General features: G+C 46.5%; 2 protein-coding genes and 1 pseudogene across 2 annotated transcripts; all 3 read left to right on the top strand.

The window, feature by feature from the left end:
- The first annotated feature begins 1475 nt into the window (after window positions 1–1475).
- Window positions 1476–3084, top strand: LOC120647954 (annotated as a pseudogene).
- LOC120643889 (probable LRR receptor-like serine/threonine-protein kinase At3g47570) lies at window positions 1989–12625 on the top strand. Its single transcript, XM_039920425.1, has 3 exons — window positions 1989–2062; window positions 9641–11718; window positions 11804–12625. Exons 2-3 carry the CDS (start codon window positions 9684–9686, stop codon window positions 12169–12171), a joined length of 2403 nt encoding a protein of 800 aa, XP_039776359.1. The 5' UTR covers window positions 1989–2062; window positions 9641–9683; the 3' UTR covers window positions 12172–12625.
- LOC120647945 (LRR receptor-like serine/threonine-protein kinase ERL2) lies at window positions 8141–8871 on the top strand (the record flags this gene model as incomplete). The annotated part of the gene is made up of 1 exon (XM_039924745.1): window positions 8141–8871. A coding segment is annotated over one exon (690 nt), but the record flags the coding sequence as incomplete, so codon positions are not given.
- Window positions 12626–12908: the final 283 nt, after the last annotated feature.

The raw sequence follows: 12908 nt of genomic DNA, 5'->3' as shown, positions 1-12908 counted from the left end.
GTCCACAGTCTACACACGGCACAAGTCAGCGTGTAGTCCACTGACTACTTGATTTGAGTGTGACAACAGGAGCCGGCCGGGGTGATTTATAGAGGAATCTACACGCCACGGAATCAGTCAGAACTACTGACTTCTCAAGCTTGGAGAGATGGCTCGTGTACTGCTCATCCCTCTTCTCGTGGCTTATCTGCTCATCTTCCTGCCGAATCCTAATGCAATCCTTGCTGCAGAATCGACCAACGAATCCGCGATCGACCGGCAAGCCCTCCTCTGCTTCCTGCAAGGCGTCACCTCTGACACCCTCGGCGTCCTGAGCTCATGAGGTGGTAACGCCTCTCTCTACTGCAGGCTTTTTATATTTTTACCATTATAGTGAATGACACTCATCAAAATATTATTTTTACGATGACACGTATAAATTTATCATTCTTATCTCGCGCTTCTTACATTTTTACTATATTTGTCTATGTGGCACGCCATGGCGGCCTGACACGCTGGCGTACAGTCAGCAACACATGCGAAATGTCGTGATTGCCCCTAATCTTCTCCTCTCTTCTCCCTTCCGGACAAGTGGGTCCCACAGCTTCTCTCACTGCCAGATGGACCCACTGGCTAGACTCGCCTCCTCCTCGAGCGCCATTGCCAAGCTCGGCTCCGCTGATCCAATTCTTGGCATCGCCTGAATTTTCTTCTCTCTGAACATTCTCGCTCCAGTCTTCTTGGGCCCCGGCCGGTCGCGTTGCCAATGGGGCCGCCTAACGAGTCCAAGCCGCCCACGCCCAAGCTCGCCGCCACGCCCGCGCCCAAGCTTGCAGCCAACGCGGCCAAGCGCGGTGCGGCGGCAGCGGCGTCCGCGTCCGCGCCGTGCCTCTTCTCGCTGCAGGACGGGGAGCTCACCATCGGCGGCAGCGATAAGGCCGTGCTCCTCACGGGCGTGCCGGGGAACATCACGCTCCCCCCGTTCGCCGAGGCCTTCGACCCAGCGGCGGCGGCGTCAGACGCGCCGCGGGTGCTGGCCGAGCGCGCCGCGGCGCGTTCCTGGGCTTCACGCTGCCGAGCGTGTTCCGGTTCAAGACGTGGTGGAGCACGGCGCGGGCGGGGCGGCGCAGCCGCGACCTGCAGATGGAGACGCATTGGGTGCTCCTCGAGGTGCCCGAGCTCGCCGGCGCCGGCGCCGGCTACGTCCTCGTGCTGTGAGAGCCGGTGCTAGAGGTAGGAGACGAGTCTGACCAGTGGGCCCCACCTGATAGTGAGAGAAGCTGTGTGATCCACCTGTCGGGAAGGGAGAAGAGAGGAGAAGATCAGGGGCAATCACAACATTTCGCATGCATTGCTGACTGTACGCTAGCGTGTCAGGCCGTCGTGGCGTGCCACATAACCAAATATAATAAAAATGTAAGAGGCGCGAGATAAGAATGCTAAATTTGTAGGTGTTATCGTAAGAGTGATATTTTGATTAATGGTAAAAATATAAAAACCCCCTCTACTGCAGCTGGAGAGGGGTCACATGTGGTGATGCTCTCCCCCTCCGCGTCGTTTCGCTGCAGCTCAACTCTCTGCAGCTGGTTGGGGAATTGTCGCCTTCCCTCGGTAACCTATATTCATTAGCACGGTTGGATCTGGGAAACAATCTGTTTTCTGGAGGCATCCCTGAGGAGCTGGGCAATGGCCAGCCTCTCAGCTATGTCAATCTTGCAAACAACAGCCTCACCGGTGGCATCCCTCCCGGGTTGGCCAGAAGCTCATCCTCCTCACTCAGCAAGCTCATCCTCTCGCACAACAACCTTGCTGGTCAGATCCCTGCTACTCTGTTTGCCAACACATATGCACTTACCAGGGTTGATCTCCGGATGAATTCTCTGACTGGTGCCATCCCGCCTTTCGATAGGGTCACATCCCTCAGGTACCTTTGCGTTACTGACAACTTCCTTTCTGGAAGCATACCTCCTTCAGTAGGAAATGTTTCTTCTCTCCGTTTCATGTTGCTAGGCCAAAACAGACTTACAGGACCAATTCCAGAAAGTTTGCGGCACATTTCTAAACTTGTTGACCTGGATCTGAGTTTCAATAGCTTAACAGGGCATGTCCCCTTGCCTCTTTAGAACATGTCTTCACTCAGAAACTTGAGCTTAGGCAGCAATGGCCTTGTTGGGCAGATACCATCTGACATTGGTTACTCACTACCAAATCTCCAAGTCTTCACCCTGCAGAACAATAACCTGGTGGGCCTGATCCCTACTTCACTAGAAAATGCGTCAAATCTCCAAGTTCTTGACCTTTCCAACAACTCCCTGCATGGCCGTGTTCCATCTCTTGGGTCGTTGGCAAAATTGCGCCAAGTGCTTTTAGGAAGGAATCAGCTAGAAGCGTATGATTGGCAATTCCATGCCTCCCTAACAAATTGCTCCCAGCTGACAAAATTATCCCTGGAGGGAAACATGCTGAATGGCAGCCTACCTGGATCAATTAGTAATCGTTCCACAGGCCTAGAAACTTTGTTGCTTGGGTCCAACCAAGTATCAGGCTCCATACCTCTTGAGATTGGCAATCTTGTTAACCTCACTGTGCTTAGCATGGAAAACAATTTGCTCTCAGGAGGCATACCAGCTACAGTGGGGAAACTGCAGAACCTATTTATCCTGAACCTATCCAAGAATAAATTGTTAGGTCAGATACCATTATCAATTGGTAACATTAGGCAATTGGGAAAGCTTTTCCTTGATGACAATGACTTGAGTGGAAGCTGTTGACACCGTTTTTTGACACGTGTCAAGGAAGATGATTTTTGTGAAGAGGAGGTGGCCAATTTAGAAGAAACAAAAAATTGCACAGTGTTGGAATCGGCTGATGGAGTCCGTCCGATGGGCCAAAAGAACATGCTTTGAAGATGCTGATCCGCTAGCTCTGGTATCCGGCCAATGGAGAGTTGCCGATGAAGTCAAGGGAGGAGGAGAGGATTCGAACTCTACGAGAATCTTGATGATTCGGTTGTAGTATTTAAAGTAGTTTATCTTTAGATAGTCTTTTCTTTTAAGTCAAGTAATGTTTGCCATAATCGGCCAGTACTTGATAGCACTAGGCTATATATATATATATATATATATATATATATATATATATATATATATATATATATATATATATATATATATATATATCAATTGTTAGGGACCGGAAAAATTTGATACACATCCAATACAACAAATTTTACAATTCCTTTGCACTATTTTCGGCGACTTCGTCTTTTCTCTTCTTTTTTCGACGAGTTCTTTCAAGTTGTTCAAGGACGCCTCATATTCGAGCGACTTGATTTGCTGGTGAGTTTTCGTTTTACCGAGTATATTTGAGCTTTAGCTACCAGGCGCATCGCTGTGGCTTTGTTCAAATCTATTCAAAAGTTATCGAGTTTATCTAGGTTTTGACTTCCGGAAGCATCGCTATCGTCTCGTCTAGATTTATTCACCAATTACCGATATCGGCTAGATTTATAGGTTTTCCTATGCTTTTTGGCCATTATCACATCTAAAAACATACTAGATCGGCTTTAGGTTTTGGAGTGACACTTTTGTTATTTCAATAGCCGTTTTAGATCTGTTTTTAGCTTCGCATCATCTAAGTTATACATTCGTAGTTTAGATCTTGTCATACATACACGATCGGCTGTTCAGAGCCGGTTTTGTCGTTTAGTGTATCGGTTGATCCTGCCGATACGCTCGTTTATTACGTGCTTGCATTTAATATTTTTTTGTCGTCTATAGTATCGTCAAAACTTGCCGATACGCCCATCTGAGAGATATTCGGAATCCCAACCGATACGCTCTCGAATTTGACTTTGTTTCCCCCCTTGTCAATTTCAGGTCAAATTGACTAGCACACTTGGTTGACTTTTTCGTGCTTGTCGAACACTTGCCCTCGGATTCTAGTGTGTTGATTTTTGCGTCAACACATTTTTTGGCACACCCGGTGGGACCCGAAAAGTTTCAACATGGTGGAACTTACTGATAAATCTGCAATTAGTGAAGAAAATCAGATTCCTGTTCCTGAAGATAAGCTCAAAAAAAAAACAAAAGAAGGAATATGAAGAGCTGGTGGAGAAATTCAAACGTGAATGCCTCAAGTCGTACAGCGTTAACAGATCTGGTGAGGTGATCAAGAAGTTTAATCTTCCATCTTTCCAGCCATTGACAGAGGCCCAACGTGAAAGCAAGATGATAGACGCAGTTGGCCAGGCTGTGGTACTAAAAACGAATTGCAGAACCCCGAGCTAATTTGCGAGACAAATATAAATGACAAGATTTATTTTAATGTGACAGGCAAAAACTTGGTCATCCTGAACAAAACAATTTGAACAGCAGGACGAAAAGAATGCCACCTTCAGTTATCATATTATGACCATAACTTTTTTTGGCTTCACTTCTTGCCCACACTAGTGCTGCCAAGTTATAGCTCTGTGTTTTGGAGACGAAAATGTTTAATACTCGATATTATAGTGATTATATTTATGTCTGTCCTTATTTTCCTCCTTTTCTTTTCAGAATCTAATTAGTCGTCAACATAATGAGGCAGTACCATACTTAACTAGAAAACGCCGCGGCATTGCCGCGGGTGGCCAGTGGATGTACATATGATATTTGATGGGAACAAAAGTATAGATAGACAAGTTTTTTATTGATTTTATGATGATTGGCATGAAGAGAATTTTTTTTAAAAGTTCAATTTAAGAAGGCACATGAACGTCTAGAGTAGTAACCATAAATTGAATATATGGTTACTTGTTAATATCGTAACATGCAACCGGCTGCTTGATTATGAGATAATGCATATGGATCAAGCTCAAACGACTACTTGCAACTTGTTTTGTTCAACTGATTCATATAGTACTTATCTAATACAATTTTAGTTTTTTAGTGCCCACAATATTATCCTGTAGATGGATTGGGTATATGTAGCTGATGGCAGAAGAGTGTTCCTAAACAGAATTTAAAGAACTAAGAATGGTAGTCGACTTTCTGCTATTTGTTCGAGGCTAGAAAAGTGATAAAAACAGCTAATTGATCATATCTTGATAAATTTTAACAAAATGTAACCCTCTGGGGTGGATTGTTGGAGCAATAATGAACGCAAATTCTTGGTGGCCCGGGTGAGCGCGACCCTATCCCCGTCCCTTGTTTGGTCGCCGGCACCAAGGCCGTAGGTCTAATTCGGAGTCGTAGTAAATATATGACTTAGTAATATTTGATTGATCACGATTAGGTACATTCCATTTATTATGAAGGTTCATAAGGAATTCATTATAGAAGGGCTTGGCCAGCCGCCAGCTATTGGTCGCCAGATTGACGACCACAATTTGTAGTCAACTTACTGCTATTTGTTCGAGGCTAGAACAGTGCTAAAAGCAGCTACTTTATCATATCTTAATAAATTTTAAGAAAATGTAACCCTTTGGGGTGGATCGTTGGAGCAATAATGAACACAAAATTCTTGGTAGCCCAGGTCAGCGCGACCCTATCCCCATCCCTTGTTTGGTCGCCGGCGCCGAGATTTGCAGGTCTAACCTGGAGCGGTAGTAAATATCATGACTTAGCAATATTTGTTTGATCACAATTAGGTATATTCCATTTATTATGGAGGTTACTAAGGAACTTATTATAGAATTGTTTCCAATAAAAATGGTTTGCCCTACATATCAAAACCAAAAATTAATTTTGCGGATAAATATAATTTGGAATAATCCTGGTGGGAACCTCCAATGGCCTGCTTGCGGTAATATCTCTGATGTTAAGTATGTGCATTGTGAGCTAATCATCCGTAAACAACAACATTTGTATTAATGATTCATGCTTACATGTTCTTAATAATTTTTGATTGCATCGTCAATTGATTTTAGATTTGCACATCAACCTTTGTAGCTCTTTGAACCAACTGCAAGATATTTGAATTATTGTTGCCCATGGGAGGTGGAAGCCAAGCACAAGTCCTGTGGTCCACTGAACATGGCCCACATCATCAGATTTTCGGAGTAAAAATCAGATTTTCAGAGTAAAAAATGGCACGCATCTGGTTTCCTTTTTCCAGTCGCCTCCTGAACCATCCAGAGTCTGTTCTTATCCACCGCACCACACTTTCTTTTCCCCATCTGCTCCCTCTAGCTTCCCATCGATCCAGAACTCAGGCTCCCATCAATCTGGTCCTGGGTCGGTGTGTTCCATGGCTGCAGGAGCCCGAGGCAAGTTCCATGGAGGCAGGGTTGCAGGCGGCCCTGGGTCCGATGATCCTGCGAGCAGATCCGTGGAGGACGGAAGCCAGGAGGCCGCCGCGGCGGCAATGTCGGCGGGGGCGGCAGGCGCGCGGAGATCGGATCGAGCGAGGAGATGATTGGATTGTTGTGCGTGGCCACCGAATCGGACGCGGTGGCTTGTGCATCAACAACCAGGGCCATGTTTATGTCCCAGACTCAGTCATCTTCTTCTCTCTTTCTTCTCTCACAACGTCGGCCGGCAAAAGGTCGAGGCCCCTTCCTCCTTCCCTCTCTCTTGGTGTAGTCTGCAGCAGTGGTGATCGGCAGCCTCCGTCTCAGCCTCTGCGCCGCCTTGGCCTTCATCTCTGCTAGCACCCTTGGTGGCCGGGGTTGGAGCTCGCGCGAGCCCAGCCTGCGCCAGGGTTGGAGCTCGCCCACACCGCCCTGTGGGGCCATACCACAGTGGTTGGAGTTTGCCTGCGACGAGCCCGCTCTGCCGACGTTGTACTTCGTTTGATCTGGGGCGGCGTCGCCGGATGCCGGGCGAGGGCCTCTCTGTGGGCCGGCGCAACCCCACTGCCCGAGCCCGCAACCTGCGTCGCCTCCGGCCTCAAGGGTGGGGATCCTGGTGGCCGCCGGCTCCATCCCCGGGCGAGCGTGGGCGCGAGGAGCAGCACGGCCCTAGTCGCTGGCAGACTCGAGGGAGAAGCACGCGGCCGCTGTCCTCTTGTCCGCGTGCGCAAGGAGTGTCGGCCTGGCGCTGCGAGGAGCCAGCGCGGGGTGGCCTCGGCCAGCGGGCAGTGGCCGTGAGCGGTGCTGCGAGGAGCCGGCACGGGGTGGCCTCGGCCAGCGGGTAGCGGCCGCGAGGAGCTGGCCGCGGGGAGGAGGGGCTTGGCTAGCCGCCGGCTGTTGGTCGCCAGATCGACAGCCACGATTTTTCTAGATGACGTGGCATGATGTGCTGCATTCTTTTGATCCGTGAATCGTATATAGAGATTTGACCATATTTTGAATAAAGATATGTTTGGATGGGCTAAAGTCGAGGTTAAATTTACCACCTCCTATTAGCACTCATATTCTTGCTAAACTTTTTAACGGCCTATTTGTTTAAGCTTCCTCATAGCTTCTCTTAGCTTCTGAAAAGTTGTAAGCCTAGAAAAATTGAGTTTATATGAAAAACTGAAATATTCAATTGTATAAGCTTTTCTTAGCTTTTCGAGCTCAGAAAGCTAACACATTTTCTAAAAGTTAGTGTTGGATTTTTAGGAAAAAAAAGGACACCAACAATTTTTCAGAAAAGCTCAAAAGCTGCAATTTAAACAAATACACCCTAAGTCTAAGTCTTGGTTAAAAGCTAGCCCACTCCATCAACATTCTTATTTGGAGGAATAGTACTAAAGTTTAGCATTTTAGAATATTATTAGTACTTGGATCCAAACATCCTCTGGTACTGCTGACCATTTCTAGTAAAAATATTTGCATGCAACTTAGTTCTCTGAAAAATATAAATACACTATTTAATAATCATCAAATTCACAGTAAATCTGAGCCAAACAGCACTGATAACGTGTAAATGACCACGTTTCATTGACACATCTCTCTTGCTTTCTCGCGGCATCTCACATTCACTTATTGGTCATCCTAGCCAGTCCACAGTCTACACACGGCACAAGTCAGCGTGTAGTCCACTGACTGCTTGATTTGAGTGTGACAACAGGAGCCGGCCGGGGTGATTTATAGAGGAATCTACACGCCACGGAATCAGTCAGAACTACTGACTTCTCAAGCTTGGAGAGATGGCTCGTGTACTGCTCATCTCTCTTCTCGTGGCTCATCTACTCATCTTCCTGCCGAATCCTGCAGCAATCCTAGCTGCAGAATCGACCCACGAATCCGTGATCGACCGGCGAGCCCTCCTCTCCTTCATGCAAGCCGCCTCCGACCCCCCCCGGCGCCCTGAGCTCATGGGGTGGTAACGCCTCTCTCTACTGCAGCCGGAGAGGGGTCACATGTGGTGATGCTCTCCCCCTCCGCGTTGTTTCGCTGCAGCTCAACTCTCTGCAGCTGGTTGGGGAATTGTCGCCTTCCCTGGGTAACCTTTCTTCATTAGCACGGTTGGATCTTGGAAACAATCAGTTTTTTGGAGGCATCCCTGAGGAGCTGGGCAATGGCCAGCCTCTCAGCTATGTCAATCTTGCAAACAACAGCCTCACCGGTGGCATCCCTCCCGGGTTGGCCAGAAGCTCATCCTCCTCACTCAGCAAGCTCATCCTCTCGCGCAACAATCTTGCTGGTCAGATCCCTGCTACTCTGTTTGCTAACGCGTCTGCACTTACCAGGGTTGATCTCCGGATGAATTCTCTGACTGGTGCCATCCCGCCTTTCGGCAAGGTCACATCCCTCAAGTACCTTTGCGTTACTGACAACTTCCTTTCTGGAAGCATACCTGCTTCAGTAGGAAATATTTCTTCTCTCCGCTTCATGTTGCTAGGCCAAAACAAACTTACAGGATTAATTCCAGAAAGTTTGCGGCACCTTTCGAAACTTCTTGACCTGGATCCAGGGCCGGCTCTACGGTTTGTAGGGCCCTAGAGCGAAGGAGACACTATGGGCCCTATGCTAAATATTTTTTTTCACTTTTAACATGAAAGTAAGACAACAGTACTAATAACATGTAATTGATTTTTAAAATACAATAGTGATACTACAAACTTAGGGAACAGAAAAATAAAACATAAAAATAGTGACTAGTCTGATTATCTCAGATAAGCACCAAACTCCATGGACAATAATTCTTCACAGAAGACATACGAAGAAAAATAAATACTAGAATTGAACATTTAAGTCCCTAGCAAATAGTAACCTAACTATCTATCAGACTAACACGCTCAGAAAATGGTGAGTAAGTAATGCACCAAAAGTGGTCAACTCACTACTTACTGTCATGAACGGAAGGCCACAATCCATTATTTGAATCTCAGTGGCGATGCGGCAGGAGCAGGACTGCATGAGACATGAGGCAGGACTGCAGAGCCTCGCCGGGACGAGCCGCGATCATTAGACAAGCGTACGAGGGCATGAGCAAGCGCAGCAATCGCGCTGGTCGACGAACCGTTTCTGCAGAGTCGACGTTTCGGCGAATAGGCATTCTGCGTCCCTCGCTTGCTCCATCCATTGCTCGAAGCTAACGTAGTAGGACTAGCGGTGTGCGCTGTCACTCTGATCTGGATGGACGACGGGCTGGATATCTAGTTGATGGTTCAACAACGAATGCAGTACTAGTTAGTAAAAAAACCCAACGACGAGTGCAGTAGAACTGAAGTGCCGGGCCCCTGTCAGGCATGGGCCCTAGGCGGTCGCCCCTCCCGCCTAGGCCATGAGCCGGGCCTGCCTGGATCTGAGTTTCAATAGCTTATAAGGGCATGTCCCCTTGCCTCTTTACAACATGTCTTCACTCAGAAACTTGAGCTTAGGCAGCAATGGCCTTGTTGGGCAGGTACCATCTGACATTGGTTACTCACTACCAAATCTCCAAGTCTTCCCCCTGCAGAACAATAACCTGGTGGGCCTGATCCCTACTTCACTAGAAAATGCGTCGAATCTCCAAGTTCTTGACCTTTCCAACAACTCCCTGCATGGCCGTGTTCCATCTCTTGGGTCGTTGGCAAAATTGCTCCAAGTGCTTTTAGCAAGGAATCAGCTAGAAGCGTATGATTGGCAATTCCTTGCCTCCCTAACAAATTGCTCCCAGCTGACTAAATTGTCCCTGGAGGGAAACATGCTGAATGGCAGCCTACCTGGATCAATTAGTAATCGTTCCACAGGCCTAAAAACTTTGTTGCTTGGGTCCAACCAAGTATCAGGCTCCATACCTCTTGAGATTGGCAATCTTGTTAACCTCACTGTGCTTAGCATGGAAAACAATTTGCTCTCAGGAGGCATAGCAGCTACAGTGGGGAAACTGCGGAGCCTATTTATCCTGAACCTATCCAAGAATAAATTGTCAGGTCAGATACCATTATCAATTGGTAACATTAGGCAATTGGGAATGCTTTTCCTTGATGACAATGACTTGAGTGGAAGCATACCTAGTAGTTTAGGTGGGTGCTTGGGGCTGGTTCAGCTAAACTTGTCCCCTAACAGCCTTGATGGTTTCTTACCAAAGGAATTATTTACTGGTCCTTCCCTTGCTTTGGGTGTGGACCTCTCGCGCAACAATCTCACAGGGGAAATACCAGAGGATATTGGCCAACTGGTAAATATCATTCTTCTAAATCTTTCCAACAATCTGTTTTCTGGAGTAATTCCTAGTGCGCTAAGCAGATTATTTTTTCTATCGTCCCTCCGAATGGAAGCGAACAGGCTTGAAGGACCAATTCCCGAAAGTTTTGGAAGGTTACTCTCTATCCAATACATTAATCTTTCTCAGAATGAGTTAAACGGTACTGTCCCAGAATCCTTGGAGAACCTGACTATGTTGGAAAAACTCGATCTATCTTACAACAACTTGGAAGGGCCAGTTCCTACTGGTGGCTGCTTTCTAAATTCAACTCTTGTTGTAATTTTGAATGGCAACAAGGGACTATGTTCAAGTTCAAGGTCCTCCAAACTAGCACTACCACTTTGTGATCCCGAGACAAAGAACCATGCGTTGTTGCTGTTGATACTAATACCACTGGTTGCTATAACCTCAGTACTATCACTGTGGTTTCTGGTAACTCTTTGGAAGAAAAGGGTGTTTGAATTTCCACAGTGGAAGGACGTTGCTATAACTCCATTTCTATGTTTCATTGCCCAGCTGAAGAGAAGTCAAGTGCAAATTTTACCTCGCAACTGTGAGACACTGGAGAAGGTAGTGCAAACTCTACCTCGCAACTGTGATACACTGAAGAAGGTGTCGTATAGCGACATCCTGAGAGCTACCAATTGTTTATCTTCAGTCCATGCAATCAGCTCTACCCGCACCGGGTCTGTTTATGTTGGTAGGTTCATGTATGACAGAAGCCTAGTGGCCATCAAAGTATTCAACTTGAATGAAGCTGCAGCATACGAGAGTTACTTCACTGAGTGCGAGGTACTACGAAGCACGCGTCATCGTAACTTAATGCGACCTGTGACTCTGTGCTCGACAGTGGATACAGGAAACCATGAATTCAAAGCTCTAATCTTCAAGTTCATGGTCAATGGCAGCCTTGAAAGATGGTTGCACTGTGAGTACTACAGTGGCATGCCGGAGAGAGTGTTAAGCTTAGGCCAGCGCATATGCATCGCCGCAGATGTGGCTTCTGCTCTGGATTATATCCACAACCAGGTTACTCCTCCTTTGGTCCACTGTGATCTGAAGCCGAGCAATATCCTTTTAGACAATGACATGACTGCTCGTCTCAGTGACTTCGGGTCACCAAAGTTTCTATTTCCAGGCCTCATCATTCCAAAAAACCTGGTCGAAGTTGGAGGAACAATAGGATACATGGCACCTGGTGAGTTTACTTTTCTCACATATCTGCGGAGTGCGTACCAACTAGAGTTCATCTTGAACTTGAAGAAATTCATTCACCTTTGCAGAGTACGGCATGGGCTCCGAAATCACCACAGGAGGAGATGTGTACAGTTTTGGAGTGCTTCTTCTGGAGATGCTAACGGGAAAGCAGCCCACCGATGATTTCTTTGTTGATGACCTTAGCCTCCACAATTTTACTGACTCCATGTTCCCAGATAGACTTGCAGAGATCATAGATCCTCATATGATGCGTGAGGAATCACAACCGGGTGAAGAGGTATGGATGCAGAGCTACATTATCCCCCTGGTTGCGCTTGGACTTTCATGTTCCATGAAATCTCCAAAAGATAGGCCTGGGATGCGAGATGTGTGCGCAAAACTCTCTGCTATCAGAGAAGGTTTTCGAAGTCTCATACTGAACTTTCCTCATTGACAGCGCTAGTTACTGGTTCATAGTTAGCAGTATAGTAGATTGTTAGTGGAAGCCTGTCTATTTGACGGACCGACTGAAACAATGGTTTGCCGAGAAGATCACTGAAATTCATATGTGAATAGCTGGTATTAAACGTGATCTGTTGTTCTTATCTGCACATGAACGTCACTTGCAAGAGATGTAGAGTTGTAGTACTATCAATCATTAACCAGCAGCAAAACTGCTAGTTTTTTTTCACCAGAGAAATGACCTGGTCAATGTTCAATTCATCTGCGCCCCTGAAAAGGCTAAGTAAGTTTTGATGACTTTTCATCAAATAGATTACAAAATTTAGCCCAAAAGCTCAAATTTAATCCAACTGTGCTGCAGCGTGTGTTGTAATTTGATGCAACATACTTGACATTGGTTGCGTGTATCCTAGGTGTGCAGAGGTCATGAGTGATCTTGAACAAAATGTATCACTTGATGTAATTGTTTGAGATCAATCAAACTTCTTTAATCTCTTTAAAAAATTGAGCTCCAATCGCAAGCAGACATTAACAAAGAACTTATTTTGGAGGATGAAAATTGATTCAGGCATCTCAAATGATCTCCTTCTGAAAGACTATTGTTGACGACCAAAATTGGCATTAGACAATATCGACTGGTCTGACCAGTGTGCCCTAGCTTTCTGACCGGTCAGACGCTGTAGTTGATCCGGCTGCAGCCGACCGGTCTATGAGGAGTCCGAGTGTAAT

The sequence above is a fragment of the Panicum virgatum genome, chromosome 1K (assembly GCF_016808335.1).
Source record: "Panicum virgatum strain AP13 chromosome 1K, P.virgatum_v5, whole genome shotgun sequence".
Classification (NCBI taxonomy): Eukaryota; Viridiplantae; Streptophyta; class Magnoliopsida; order Poales; family Poaceae; genus Panicum; species Panicum virgatum.
This window is presented reverse-complemented; position numbering and strand designations above follow the sequence as displayed.

Excerpts from the sequence above, each read along its gene's own strand:
- LOC120643889 (XM_039920425.1), top strand. The coding sequence starts at position 9,684 with ATGTCTTCACTCAGAAACTTGAGCTTAGGCAGCAATGGCCTTGTTGGG. Across the intron at positions 11,719-11,803 it reads AATAGGATACATGGCACCTG|AGTACGGCATGGGCTCCGAA; the intron begins GTGAGTTTACTT and ends TCACCTTTGCAG.